The sequence below is a fragment of the Gouania willdenowi genome, chromosome 1, assembly GCF_900634775.1.
Source record: "Gouania willdenowi chromosome 1, fGouWil2.1, whole genome shotgun sequence".
In the NCBI taxonomy this organism is placed as follows: Eukaryota; Metazoa; Chordata; class Actinopteri; order Blenniiformes; family Gobiesocidae; genus Gouania; species Gouania willdenowi.
Window position 1 is genome coordinate 31,905,505 of NC_041044.1, and position 13,245 is coordinate 31,918,749.

General features: G+C 37.0%; 1 protein-coding gene across 1 annotated transcript; it reads left to right on the top strand.

Annotated features, from left to right (window-relative positions):
* The first annotated feature begins 8,527 nt into the window (after positions 1-8,527).
* On the top strand, positions 8,528-13,008 carry LOC114458389 (zinc-binding protein A33-like). Its single transcript, XM_028440790.1, has 7 exons — positions 8,528-8,539; positions 9,131-9,226; positions 9,313-9,549; positions 9,632-9,654; positions 10,799-10,911; positions 10,988-11,205; positions 11,943-13,008. Exons 1-7 carry the CDS (start codon positions 8,528-8,530, stop codon positions 12,582-12,584), a joined length of 1,341 nt encoding a protein of 446 aa, XP_028296591.1. The 3' UTR covers positions 12,585-13,008.
* The last annotated feature ends 237 nt before the right edge of the window (positions 13,009-13,245 follow it).

Consider the following 13,245-nt stretch of genomic DNA (forward strand, 5'->3'; position numbering starts at 1 on the left):
ATATATATATATATATATGGCATTCCGGAATGGATTTTGTTCTGTATCCTCATATGCTCATATGCTTGGTTACTGGTATTTGCATACACACTATTCACATACTAGTTGTGTGTGTACACGCCCTATTGTGCATAAATATGCGTATATCCAAATGTTTTGACAGTAACCTTCCTCCATACCACCTCGTTTCAAGTGAGAACCGAAACAGTGTAGAATAGTCTAAACCGAGCACGCTAATGCTATGCATGCTAACCTTTATTTTACTATACAAATCTTACGACATTGAGAACTTGTTTTTCAAAGGAGATACAAAATAGACTCTCAGATGTTAAAATGTGTAATATGAGAGCACACAGGGAACAGCTTATTATATGTCATATTTGGTATGTATGGGTGTCAAACTTTGAAACTGACTAAAAGTGCATAGCTTCATAAAAGCACATCCAATGATGGATAGAAGGATCTGCTTATCCACTGCTTAGGATAAGCTTCTGTTCAATAATATGATTTAATGGGTGTCTGCACTCCCCATGCAATTTATTCCAAATCAGTAGCTTCTCTAAACTTGAGTTACTGTCGCTTAATATTAATGCTCCATTTGCTGCTAATATCTATCGCTCCAGGACATTCAGGAGTTCACATTCCATCATGTTTTTATACAAATGCGTAGCTGCCAGTCATGAAGCAAATAAGAGGAAAGTGTTGAAACATTTATCCTTCACCTGAGGGCATTTCTGAAGTCTTCCTCTACTTCTTTATTTTTTTAACGGAAACAAAATATCAAACCAGTTGCCCTAAATCTAAAACGCATTATGCTACAATGTCTTTAGTAACTCACACTGTGACAATGGTTGTGATATCTAATAAATGTAAAAGCCATTTCTCAATATGGATTTTTCGAAATGCATTAATTCATTTTTTGGTGGTTTGTTCATAAACAACTTTAATAATGTATCAGTATTCAATCGTAATGCAGCACTCACATTGAAGAGGCTGTGTGTACTGGTCTAGAATATAATGAGCAACAAAAAATATATTTGGAAAAATAGCTCTCATTTGACATCTCATGCTTTTCCAAATAAATACACCAAAGAAACAGGGATCCCTGCATGTATTAATCCCTCTATTTGGCTATATTTATTCCTCCCTCTGAGGAGGGCTCACCTTTCTATCCCAAATAAATAATTACTTGAATCATAACATAACCTAACTGCTAGAGCGGACATGGGCTCGTCTGTAAACGGTCGCATTTACTGGTTCAATAAACGGGAAGAGATTCAAATTCCGATGGAGCTGGTTATGATTTATAGTCTGCATAAACAGGACTGAATCATAACATAACCTAACCACTAGAGCGGACATGGGCTCGTCTGTGAACGATCTCATTTACAGATCTTGGAGTGACTCATTGGCAGAGTTTGCGGGGAGCAGGGGGGGCATTGCCCCCTCATTGATCAAAAGTTTTCATTTAAGTTTTCCCAAATTCATTCGAAAAAATATAATTCTTAATATAATTTACATAATATTCAAATATTTTAAGTGCCAAAAACACAGTGACTAGGAAATGATAAAAATGGTGTTATAAAATTCAAAGGTTGACAAAATAAAACCAATTAAAAAAGTTTTAAAGGACCACTGCAGCCGATGACATTTGACCCTCCTGCTTCCCGTAGCAGCTCAGAGCTCTGTTTGTTTACAACATGGTGGACACCGCGGGCACTCAGTAGTTTCATAAGTTTGTTGTTTGTAGTGATGCACCGAGAAAACAAGCTGACTGGAACAGAGAACGAGCAAACCTGGCGCTCAGTGCGCACTTGTCTGGATATAAAGCGGTGGATTGAGCGGTTGTTGTGATACTACTCGCCCTCCTCCCCCGCGACAAAATCGGCATCCACCGGCCGTGGGAGCACATAGACAATCAGCGAAGGTGGAGTTATGTTGTTAGAGACTTTAAACGCCATTATCTATGTTGTTGGACTTGTAAATGCTTTTAATCCAATTGGATCCTTTTTTTCTATCCTACCTGTTGTTTAACTTAGTGATTTACAACTGCCGGCAAGTTTCTCCCTCCATGTTAAAGCATATCTCCCATATTAAAGCACATGTATTGAGTGTTGTATGATATATCATGTAGAAGTTACAGTGGGGGCTGAACAATTGAAGCTGCATTTTGGATTTATTTTGGCAGGTCCATAATACAGCTTTCAAAACTTATATTACAGAAATGAGAAAAAAATTATTTAAAAAAAAAAAACAGTTAGATTGGTACATTTGTTTTAATTTCTTATTTGTGAAGCGAAATTGGAGACGTTCTATATATTTAACGTTTATTTTTATGGGTTTTTGTTTTTGCTGCCACCCCCTTGCAAGAATCTCAAACTCCGCCTATGGAGTCGCTGTTAGCTTACCAATAAACGGGAAGAGATTTGTCACCTTTATAATAAGTGTTGACTAGGCCACTGGTAGTGAGACCCAAGGCCAAGGCAGACTGACTTGATAATACTGTATCATGTTTTTCTGCAGTCTGTGCCTTCTCCTTCTCTGTTTCAGGTGTCGTGAAGCTGATGATGGCAGTTCCTGATCTGTGGTTCACGGCTCAACTAGTCTGGGACACTCTGATGTTCTATCTCTCTATCCTGTTCTGTTGGTCCTTCTGTCCACTAACCCCAACCTGTCACAGCAGATGGCTGCCACCTCTGAACCTGGTTCTAACGAAGATTTCTTCCTGTTAAAAGGGAGTGGTTTCTTCCCACTGTCGCTAAATGCTTGTTCATGTGTATCTTGTTGGGTTTTTTCTTTCTTATTATGAATTTTATATTTTGATAAGTGCATCGATTTGACTTTGTTCTAATTTTGCTCTATACAAATAAAGTTGAATTGAATTGAATTGAATCAACAACAGGAATAGTTTGTTCCTCCTCACTTTCAAAAAAAAAATTTCAGTGGGCTGCAACAGAGCTGAATGGTGTTAAAGTGTCAAACTTAGCTGTTTTTTTTTTTTTTTTGCTTGTTGTAGGTATACACAGATGCATGCACTCACACACACAGAATCACCCACTGATGAGCTCAAGAAAATTGGTCTCAGTTCTTTTCAATCACAATCAATGGTTTATACAACTAGAGCAGAAATGGTTGTACCTGCCAACAAAGTAAAGCTGTTTTTTATTTCTGTATACCAACAAGGTTGTATCATTATTGCCTAAAATCTTCAGGATACTTTACAAACATGTCAGTGTCTTCTGAATACACTATTGATGATAGTTATTTCCGCCACAATTATTCAGTTTTTTCGAAGGCATACGAATACTTGCTGTTACATGCCTGCTATTATTGCAGGAGCAGAGAGCATTTCCTCAGCTCTGATGTTTTTATGCAGGGCCACCATGTCCCTGGCACATCTTCCTGATAAGATTTGGAAGCTTTGATCAGAAACAAGAGCTTTGAAGATTTCCGCTTGAAGACAAGGAATGCTCTTTCAACCCCGCTAGGTTTTCTTTTAATACCTAAATGCAAGCACCCAGTGACATGTACCCAGAATAGATTCTTTTACTGACATTATCACTGATGCAGAGTGTCCTAGACAGCTAGAACGCAATGAATTGCTGCTGTGGCTTGAAAACATACCTGTAATGTGTCAGCACATGTCATACACTAACTCACATTGCTCATTTATGGGGGTGAGGACCTCACCGGGACATCACACTACACTGTTTTACAATCCTTACCTCCTTTAAATAGCAGCAGCATACAGTATGTCATTAATCTATCACTGCAAAATCAACTATGTTGAGGGCACTCGTGTAGATACTGTATTGTTTGGATTCTCTGAGCATGTGTGTATTTCCCTACAGTAATTGATTTATTCAAGTTTCTGTTTAGAAAGTGGGACTATAAGGTTGCCTGTGATTATTTGTCTTTGTGTTAGCCCTACACAGGTATGTCTAGCCATACCTGCCTGTCAGCCTGATGTCATCAGATCTCGGTAGTTGGATGAAAGACCACTGAGAATTTCAGGTGCCACAGTGGGGTGTAAAGAGTACTGATATATCCTACTCAAGTAGAAGCACTGTTACTTGATTGAAATTATACTGAAGTACAATTAAGTAATACATAAAATAGTCAAGTACAAGTAAAAAGTAGCTCAATTAAAAGGTATTCAAAGTAACGGTTACTAGTTACTTTCACCCCACAAGTTTATTTTTGGTAATAAATCTTGCCATACAGTAAACATCTCATTTAAAAAGTTACAAAGGAAGAGACCAAATCTTGCACAAATGGAACTTCATGTATTTTCCACAAAGGCATCTGTATAAAATACAAGTTCTGTGAAAATGTACAATTCTTTAGTTTAAGGAAAATAACACCACTAAATTAAATTCAAAATAATAATTTAAAAAAATTCCAGGCTTTAAGTATAACTATATTTATGAACTCTAAAACAGTGTCAAGCCAAATGTGAGGGTTTTGAAAAAACAAACTGAAAAAAAGGTCTTTCAAAAGGTAATGTTTTGGGGAGATCCTGTATTACCAGTAATCTGAGAAAAAGATGCAGTTATGTTCACATAAGAAATGCATTCTATAAGATAGCTTTCAGGACAAAAGATGTAAATTCCAATTTTTTCCCACAAGAAGTTGAGGAAAGTTAAAAATAAAAGTACACGCTGAAGTGTGCCATATAACATAGTCTATACTTATTAATACATTATCATATCAGGTGACATGTTTATACATGTTTCGAAAGTAGTAAATCACAGGATGAAAATAAATCAAACCTTGTGAATATATTGCACACATTTAAATGGGAATGTGCAAGGATGGAACTACCTTTAATTAACATTAGAAAACAGTGCTGTAACCCTGTACATTAACATTTAAAATGGTGAAAAGAAAACGAACAACAGCTTTATGTTATAGGAGCTTAATGAGAATACATTAGGGGTTGGTCTGTCTGTCTGTCACAAGGCAAAAATAGTTAGAAGTCCCCTCTCAACACAACATACACTCCACAAATAGATAATTCAGCTTGAATCCTTCAGCTTTAGGTGGTACTATAGTCTGTACCACAAAATAAATTGTGTTACAGTGGTCCATTTATCTCTATCAGCGTGTTTATCTCTCTCTCTGTGCTGTTCTTGACTTGCTATGACCTCTTCTCTTAACCTTCTTTTTACTGTTTGTTTTAAGATCTTTCTTCACTGGCTTGAACAAACCAGATAAAACTTTTCATCAGAGCAGGGATAAAGTCAGTGTGGATATGCTTTGAAATATAGTCTCTAAAAAGATATTTTGAACAAAATTAGATATCTTTAAAATTTTTTTGTTACATGTTTGCATTTTTGCATACATGATTTTTTTGTTTTTTTGTTTACACCTACATTTTTTTAATTTTTTTTTTTTTTTTTTTAAACATGCAGGTTACATTAATGGGAGTGTAAATCTGAATCAACGGATATTCAAAAGCCTCAAGTTTTAAAACATCTCAATAATTTCACTTAAATAATTTAAACTCGAACACCTTTGTGTTTTTTTTATTATACTCTTGGAAGACAGCCAGAAGGAAATATACTGTATATCCATCCATCTATTTTGATTTTATTTTTATTTTATTTGCACAAAAAACAAGACAATATATTATACAGTGGTTAAAAGAACATACCTGTGCAGGAGAGAGTAAGAAGACCATTAGAGGTCTGCTAAGACCACCTCCACAAAGTCAATTTAAACAATAACAGGCATGAGCAGGCCAGTCAGTTTTTGAATATATATACACATACATACATATACACTTGTAAAAGATTACTTGTGTATGAACATTCTTTTTAGCTGTGTTTTAAAAAAGTCAAAAGTTTATCACTATGCTGTAAAGACATCACATCACATCACTGCAGTTCCAGGTCATTATATTGTTTTTTTGTTTTTTTTTCCTTTGGGTTACATAAACGTTACATCAACCAATGGCCGTACAACAAAGAAATGTTCGCAACAAACTTTTGACTCTTGTTAGCCCTGTTTTCATATTAATAATCAACAAACCACCCTCCTCCTGATCCAATCAGCCCAATATTTACATATTGAAATCAATGAAATAGAAATAATCAAAATCTTCCCCCCACCCAAACTTTTAAATGGCAAAATAACTTGATTAATTTAGGAAACTTGTGCCTAATATGCCAAACTCTTCAGCAAGGTAATTAAAGTGACAAAATTGGACTCTTCACAGGAATTGCTTTGCAAGTGTAATGAAAGAGTTCATGTGTTGAAATAAAACATATAATTCCTGACGCATTTTTAATTTACCAATAAGCCCAGTACCACCGAAATGAGCTAAGTAATGAAAAAGACAAGCTAAGACTCACAAATAAATTTTGCCCGAGGATATGAATATCTTTTAAACCCTCGGATAACAAATGTCATGACATTGCAGACTGATATATGGCCACATCTGGTGCAGTCATGTTGGCTGAAGTTCAAGCCTGGGCTAAAGGCTGTAAGCAGATCTACTGTACTGTATGTAACTTTGGCTTCTCCCATGGTGCACATAGACCACTCCTGTCTGCAGGACTGATACTAATACACATGGACACAGTGTACTGCTCTTTTACTGCTAAACAGCTCACAGTTGCCATACGTTGAGGCTTCAAGCATGAGCTGCCCAGGTGCATTGTGTGAACCTTTTACCAGTTTTGAAGCAAAAGGACTCTTCTTGACTCCCACAATTCAACTCAACCCTCTGGAGTTATGTGAGGAACATAAGGAGAGCCTGTCTATGTTCTGTTTGGATGACCTGGAGCCCTCATGTAAACTATGTGCTACAGTGAGCCATGCAGGACACAGAGTTTACCCTCTAAGTGAAGCTGCAATTGACTGCAAGGTAGGAATCCAATTGTATAACACTGATGGAAAATTCACATGCAGTAAAAGTTTAAATCAATCAACTCTTTTACTGCTCAATATGGTTGGTTACGCACTAAGCTGCTTAAGTGATGTTTTCACTGGAGTTTATTAGTTTGACTGCTAGCTGGATTACAAGAGGATTGTAATCCTACCATTTTCTACATAATGGGTAAAATAAATGGAACCTTCATTGTTAAAGGTACAAATTGTGACTATACGATTGTTCTTCAGAACCCATAAAAATGACAGAACATTTGCAACCGCATGGTTTAGAGCAGTAATAATGAAGTTCTGTGAGGGCAAAGTGTTTCTGTTTTTTTTTTTTTTGCTCAATGTTCAGCAAGGCCATTCTTGCTCCCCTAGCCCCTTATTTTACTTTTGTTAGGTTATATTACCACTTTCTTACCATCCTGATATCATATATCATTGATATTGAGTAAAACATTCTTACACAACTGGACTTTATCAAGGTTTTCCCTGATGATTGTTCATTTCTCGTGCTTTTTCTGTTTTACACACAACTTTCAGGTTCACGTCTAAGACTAATCAAAATCTGCAGGAAATGAGCACACTGTACATTTGCTTTTTAACAAATATTTAATCTCATTGAATCCTGTTGCACACTGGTAAAGAAACTGGTACAACCAAAGAATTAGATCACCTTTACAGGTCCAATACGTATAGGAATGCACAGAGATATCTGTGCAAAGGATAAACTAAATGACCACAATAAAACAAGGTATGCCACGGGGAAGCAAAACAGGTGATGGAACGCAAGTACATTTATGAGTCACATGGAGCACATAAAATCATGGTCATTTATGAATCAGCAACTTGTAAATCTTTTTCATCAAAGGAGCTCAACCAGACATATTTGGTTTTTTTTTAGCTTTGCTGATGTAAAGCCTAAATTACATTCCTACTTGAATGTTTAGAACCAAATAATCCAAGCCAACACAGCTGAGTTCAGTGATTTAAAGAAAGATACACAGAAGTATAACAGGCTGACACACGTTCTTCCCATTTATCGTCATCACGTTCAACCACCATAAAAAGTTCTGACTTAAAATGTTTTCTTTTGCATTGTGCACCTCATTTTTTTTTTTTTTTTATGATCATGGTAGTTTGATGTATTTATAATTGATCTAATTGATCCCTTTAATACATATTGTATTTAATACTCTTGTTTTTCTTATTCATTTTTGGGCATCATGCCTTCAACTTTCTACTGAAAGCAACACAGTAACATTCTCATCGAGCACATGCAGAGCAGCAAGACGATGGCAGCTTTTCTCATCACAATCTTTCTGATCCCACAAATCCGAACCAAACACTAACACAGACATCAAATAACTGCAGAGCTTTTAATATCACAGTGTTTTCATTGAATTGAACCGTACTTTTGCTGAGAGCCAATTTCCTGTATGTTCATTGACATTCATACGGCTTCAAAACTTGTGTAATTATAAATGATCCTGATTTAAACACATGCGGCTGTGGGTGTTTCTAAAATTAGTTGAGGTGAGATTAAGTTAGAGCGAGTTCAAACAAAATGTCAGGTTGAATACGAAGCTAGTAATGACTGTTTCTATGATTGTGCCACAAACTTGCGTGTGTTCAAGTTCCACGATCCATGACTGTTGAGGTATATATACACATATATGCATACCAGCTGTGGTTTAGATGCCACAGAGTAACACGCTTTAATTAACTGTGATCAAATGGCAATATTTTGGTGAAATAAGCCAAGTGCAGTGGTAAAAATACTTTTTCTGCTTTGCACAAATAGTCCCATAGTCCACCATTCATTCCAGATTTATCCAGACTACAGTCTAGTGAGGATCAGGACTGGAGTTTGTTACAACCAACATGGAACAAAATCCTGATAGACTGAAAGAGAGAGAGCGCAAACATCTCTTCTATCTGCAGCTTTGGGCCACTGGTCCATGCCCTATCATCTCTTCATTCTGAGTTCTCCTTAGTTGCTCTTTATGTTTATCCCATCATGCTAAAAAGTGTGCAGGGAGGAGGAACTTGCCTTAAAAAAAAAAAGAAAGCCCATTTACCTTCAGTAAACATCAATAACTCTTTTGTAAACTTTTATCTTAGACATTGTTGAGAGTTCTATATCCATTGCACAAGCCCCTGCTCTCCCTCAGCACGCCATTTGCATGTGCACCAAAGTTGAACCATTATTTTAGATTTCTGTTTCCCTTTATTTTTCTCTGTCCTTCAGGAAGAGCTCAGAACAGCCCTGACAGGACTATACAAGAAACGTACCGATTTCAACAAGGTTACACAAGCCAGTCACGATGCATCCAGGTACAACCAGGTGAGATTCCTAACTACAGCTAAACCCCAAATTTTATTTTAGTACGTCTACTCCCATATGTTTGACTACTTTTGTATTCTTTTAAGGCTGAGGTTAAACTCACAGAGCAGGTCATTAAGCAAGAATTTGAGACACTGCATCAGTTTTTGAGACAGGAGGAGGAAGACAGGCTCCTTGTTCTAAAGGAGGAGTCCAAGAAGAGGACGGGAAAGGCTGAAGAATGGATGGACAAAATGGATGAGATGATAACGTCTCTGGAGGAAAAGATCTTTCTGGTAGAGAAGGAGATTGACTCAGAAGGCGATGGCATTGAGTTATTAGAGGTAAAATCCACTAAGGCTCTAATATTTGCTTAATATATTGAAGGTTGCTGAGTATCTAACTTGACTCATTTTTAATTTCCAGCACTATGAAGACCAAATGAGTGGGTATGTGGTTTCTGCTTTGGTTCTGACTTGTCTGTACTCAGTCTCTTTCTAACGTGAACATGCTTGCAGGTTCGTTCAAAGTAATCTGACATGCTTATTTAGTTGCTAACAGACTAATTAGGGGTCTAGGGTTTACTGATTATGTTGATTACCTGGTTGTTTGTTGGAGTGGGCATGACTTTCTTCATGTTCAACATCTGGTGGTTCACATTTATGGGCTTGAATAACTGGATGTAAATGTAAAAAAGTAAATGTCTCTCATAGAGTCTTGATGCTACTTGATCAGACTGTTTTTGCTAAGTTCATTTCTCACTTTTGCTATCCATAAATTTTGTCAGACATCCCTTAACCCAAGGGGGTCAAACTCATTTTAGTACAGGGGCCAAATACGGATAAGTTTGATCTAAAGTTGGCTGCTCAGGTGGAGAATAGAACAATTTCAACATTAGTGATATTTAGCTTTTCCATTTATAAATTACTTGTATATAAAAGTATGTAGTATATAAGGCACAGGCAATATCCAAGCAATAATTGACAGGTAGTGACTATATTTTTTTATTTTGGGGAAATCTTGTCATTTGAGGATTGAGCAGGATTTTGGAAAAACTAGGTTTTATTCAACAATTTGAGAGTGAAAATGACTCTCATCGTGTTATTACATGCATGGTAAACTGCCAACCCCCGCAAATATTATACAGTTTCATTGGATTTGTGACAAATTCAATGAAACTCCACTTGAATAACTGTAAAGTTTATACTTCCAAATAAAACTGTTGAAATGTTGTTTTTCAAAATCATGTAGTATTTTTGCATGGATGCCAATATTTATGTTTGGATAAGATACAGAGATTTAAAATTATTCCCAATTTTTGCTTAATTTCAAAAAATAATTCCCATAAAAAGTTTGAATTCCTGTGAAATTTGCCAGATATTTTACTCCCCTTTGCAACCCTACTGAGATATCCACAACTACATTGGTAATTTACACAATGATTCATGTTTCCTCAGCCATTTTTACTTTTCCCTGTGGGCTGATTTGAATGTGTTAAAGGGCCAGATTTGGCCCCCGGACCTTGAGTTTGCCACATGTGCCTTAACCTGAACCTTCACAGACACTTTCTAATGGTCTACCTTTTTTCTCCAGTTCATGTGTAGGTGACATGCAGTTGGCCGATGTTTCTCTGATGAATGTACCAGATCACCTGACAAACCTCAAATTTGCCGTCTGGAAGAAGATGAAACACATCGCTCCTTATAGTGTGTAAATCATAATGCGGACCTAAGCTAAGCTAACAACATCTTCAGACTCACTGATCTCCTTTTTATCTTCCAGTTCCAATAACTATGGATTCCAGAACAGCTAGTCAGTCTCTTAAGGTATCCTCTGAGATGAACAGCGTCCGTGTCAGTCCTGGACCCCCAATGGAGGGGCCAGAACAGATAACGGCTGATGTTACTACTGTCCCAGCGAACCATGAACGTTTCCACCCGTACTCCAGCATTTTAGGAAGGGAGGGCTTCAACACAGGGGTGCACTGCTGGGAAGTTGAGGTAGATGTTTTTTCTCAAGTGTTTTTTGTGTCTTTTGTTCCGCATTGACTTTAAACACGTCTTATACATAATTTACTGGTTATAAGTTGGATTTGTAAAGCTTTTGCTTGGTGTATAGAAACAGACATAATTCTTTCCAAACAGCACATTTTCAAACCAAAAGATCACGAACTCAACATCACACCATCGTTTAAAAGCAATAAAGTTGTTGAAAGGTAGTTACTGTATGCATCGTGACGCATCAGTCTGCCCGACAATTGTCCAAGCTCATATTCCCATAATGCTTTGGGACAAGCATTCTAGAGCAGCACCCATCATGTAGAGATGGTCCTCCAATATAAAACTATGACTTTTAATAACAGTGTATATGTAAACATGTGTGCTATATTTAGTGTTTAAAGGGGTTTGAGTTGATAGTGTCAAATCTTTATTATTACAAAAAGGTCATTTTTTTAAGAAAGATTTTAAACACATTTATTTCCAATTTCTTTAAATTATTTAATGAGCATTCATTAGCAATATCTTTTCGAACACTCTGACCAAAAAGTCCAAACTTCACAAATTGGCATTTGACAAAGTTTATTCAAAAGCCAGAAACACACTGAACAATATTGTTGATGAGATCTATAGTGTCAAAGAAATCAAAATGCAGTTTCTGATATAATTCTTTATTGATCTATAAGACCAAGAATTTCAATCAAATTCAATAGTTTTCTTTTTTAAACTGTTTTCAACAGGTCACTGACAATAGTAATTGGACTATTGGAATCGCTGCTCAGTGGGTGTCCAGGAGAATGGCGTTTGAAGCTTGTCCAGAAGCAGGACTTTGGTGCATCAGCCTGCGTGATGGAGAGTATAGAGCCCTGACGAGTCCATCTCAGATTCTTAACATCGATAGCTCACGCCCACTACACAGGATCAGTGTGAGGTTTGACTGGGAAGGAGGGACTTTGGACTTCACAAACACTGAAACAAGTGCTAATCTCTTTAAATTCAATCACTGCTTTTCTGAAACGGTGTATCCTTATTTTGAGAGTATCTTTGTGGGGGGTAATCTTACCGTGTCTGAGCAAACAGTAAACATCAGCATAGAGTCTGATCATCCCAATTGTCCAAATTCTGTAATCAGAGGGGAGGATCAGGAAAGAAAAGATGATTCTTCCCTCCAGATGGGCGTTATCATATCAGCACTGAATGGCAACATCAATGGGTCCTTCACGGCAGAGAAGGAAATAGAAATAAGGTCTATGAGGGAAGAGAAGATAAAGAAAAAAAAGAAAACCATGCCGAAGAATAATACTGCTGCAAAAACCAGCATGAGGAAAAGGTTTGACGTGACCTACCATGTGGCACTGAACAGAGCTTTAAGCCATTATTAGTAACAACAACAATCATTAGGCCCTAAATAATGGTGGCTAGCACTCATTAGGTGTTGGAGCTGTAGTAGAATATAAGGTAAATATAGTACATAAGCTTCACTTTTACAGCTTATTCATTACTAGTCACTTTTACCGATTCCTACACATTCCCACCCACATATACATTATAAGTAATTGATACTTTTTTGGGGGGTTAGCAGTGCTGTCAAACAAACAACATTTCTCACCAGGATACAGCAAACCTCACTATGCGCGCTTATAGACGTGAGCGATCTACTATCCCCACACATTTAGGATTGCATTGGTCAAACACTGCAATGTGCAAAATATGCATTTGAATAGGGCGTCTTCAACCACGTGCTTCAATCTTAGCAGTGACGTGTCGTGAGCACAAGGGTTGGGTAGGCAGGGCGTTGCAAATCGAGACCACCAAAGTCGACAACAATGACAATTTCATATGTTTCTGCTGGCAAGTGTTAATCTAACAAAATCAAGATCGTAAATCACCTTTAAAGAATTAGGGGATCCATAGTATTTAAGCATGCAAGGAAAATTGCACTCTTCATTTGAGATCTTCCCAACTAAAACATTAGTGTGTGTCATGATGTCAACTCTCTATTAGATTTGTCATTTTGTATGCGTCAGTAAAACTTGCTGCAAA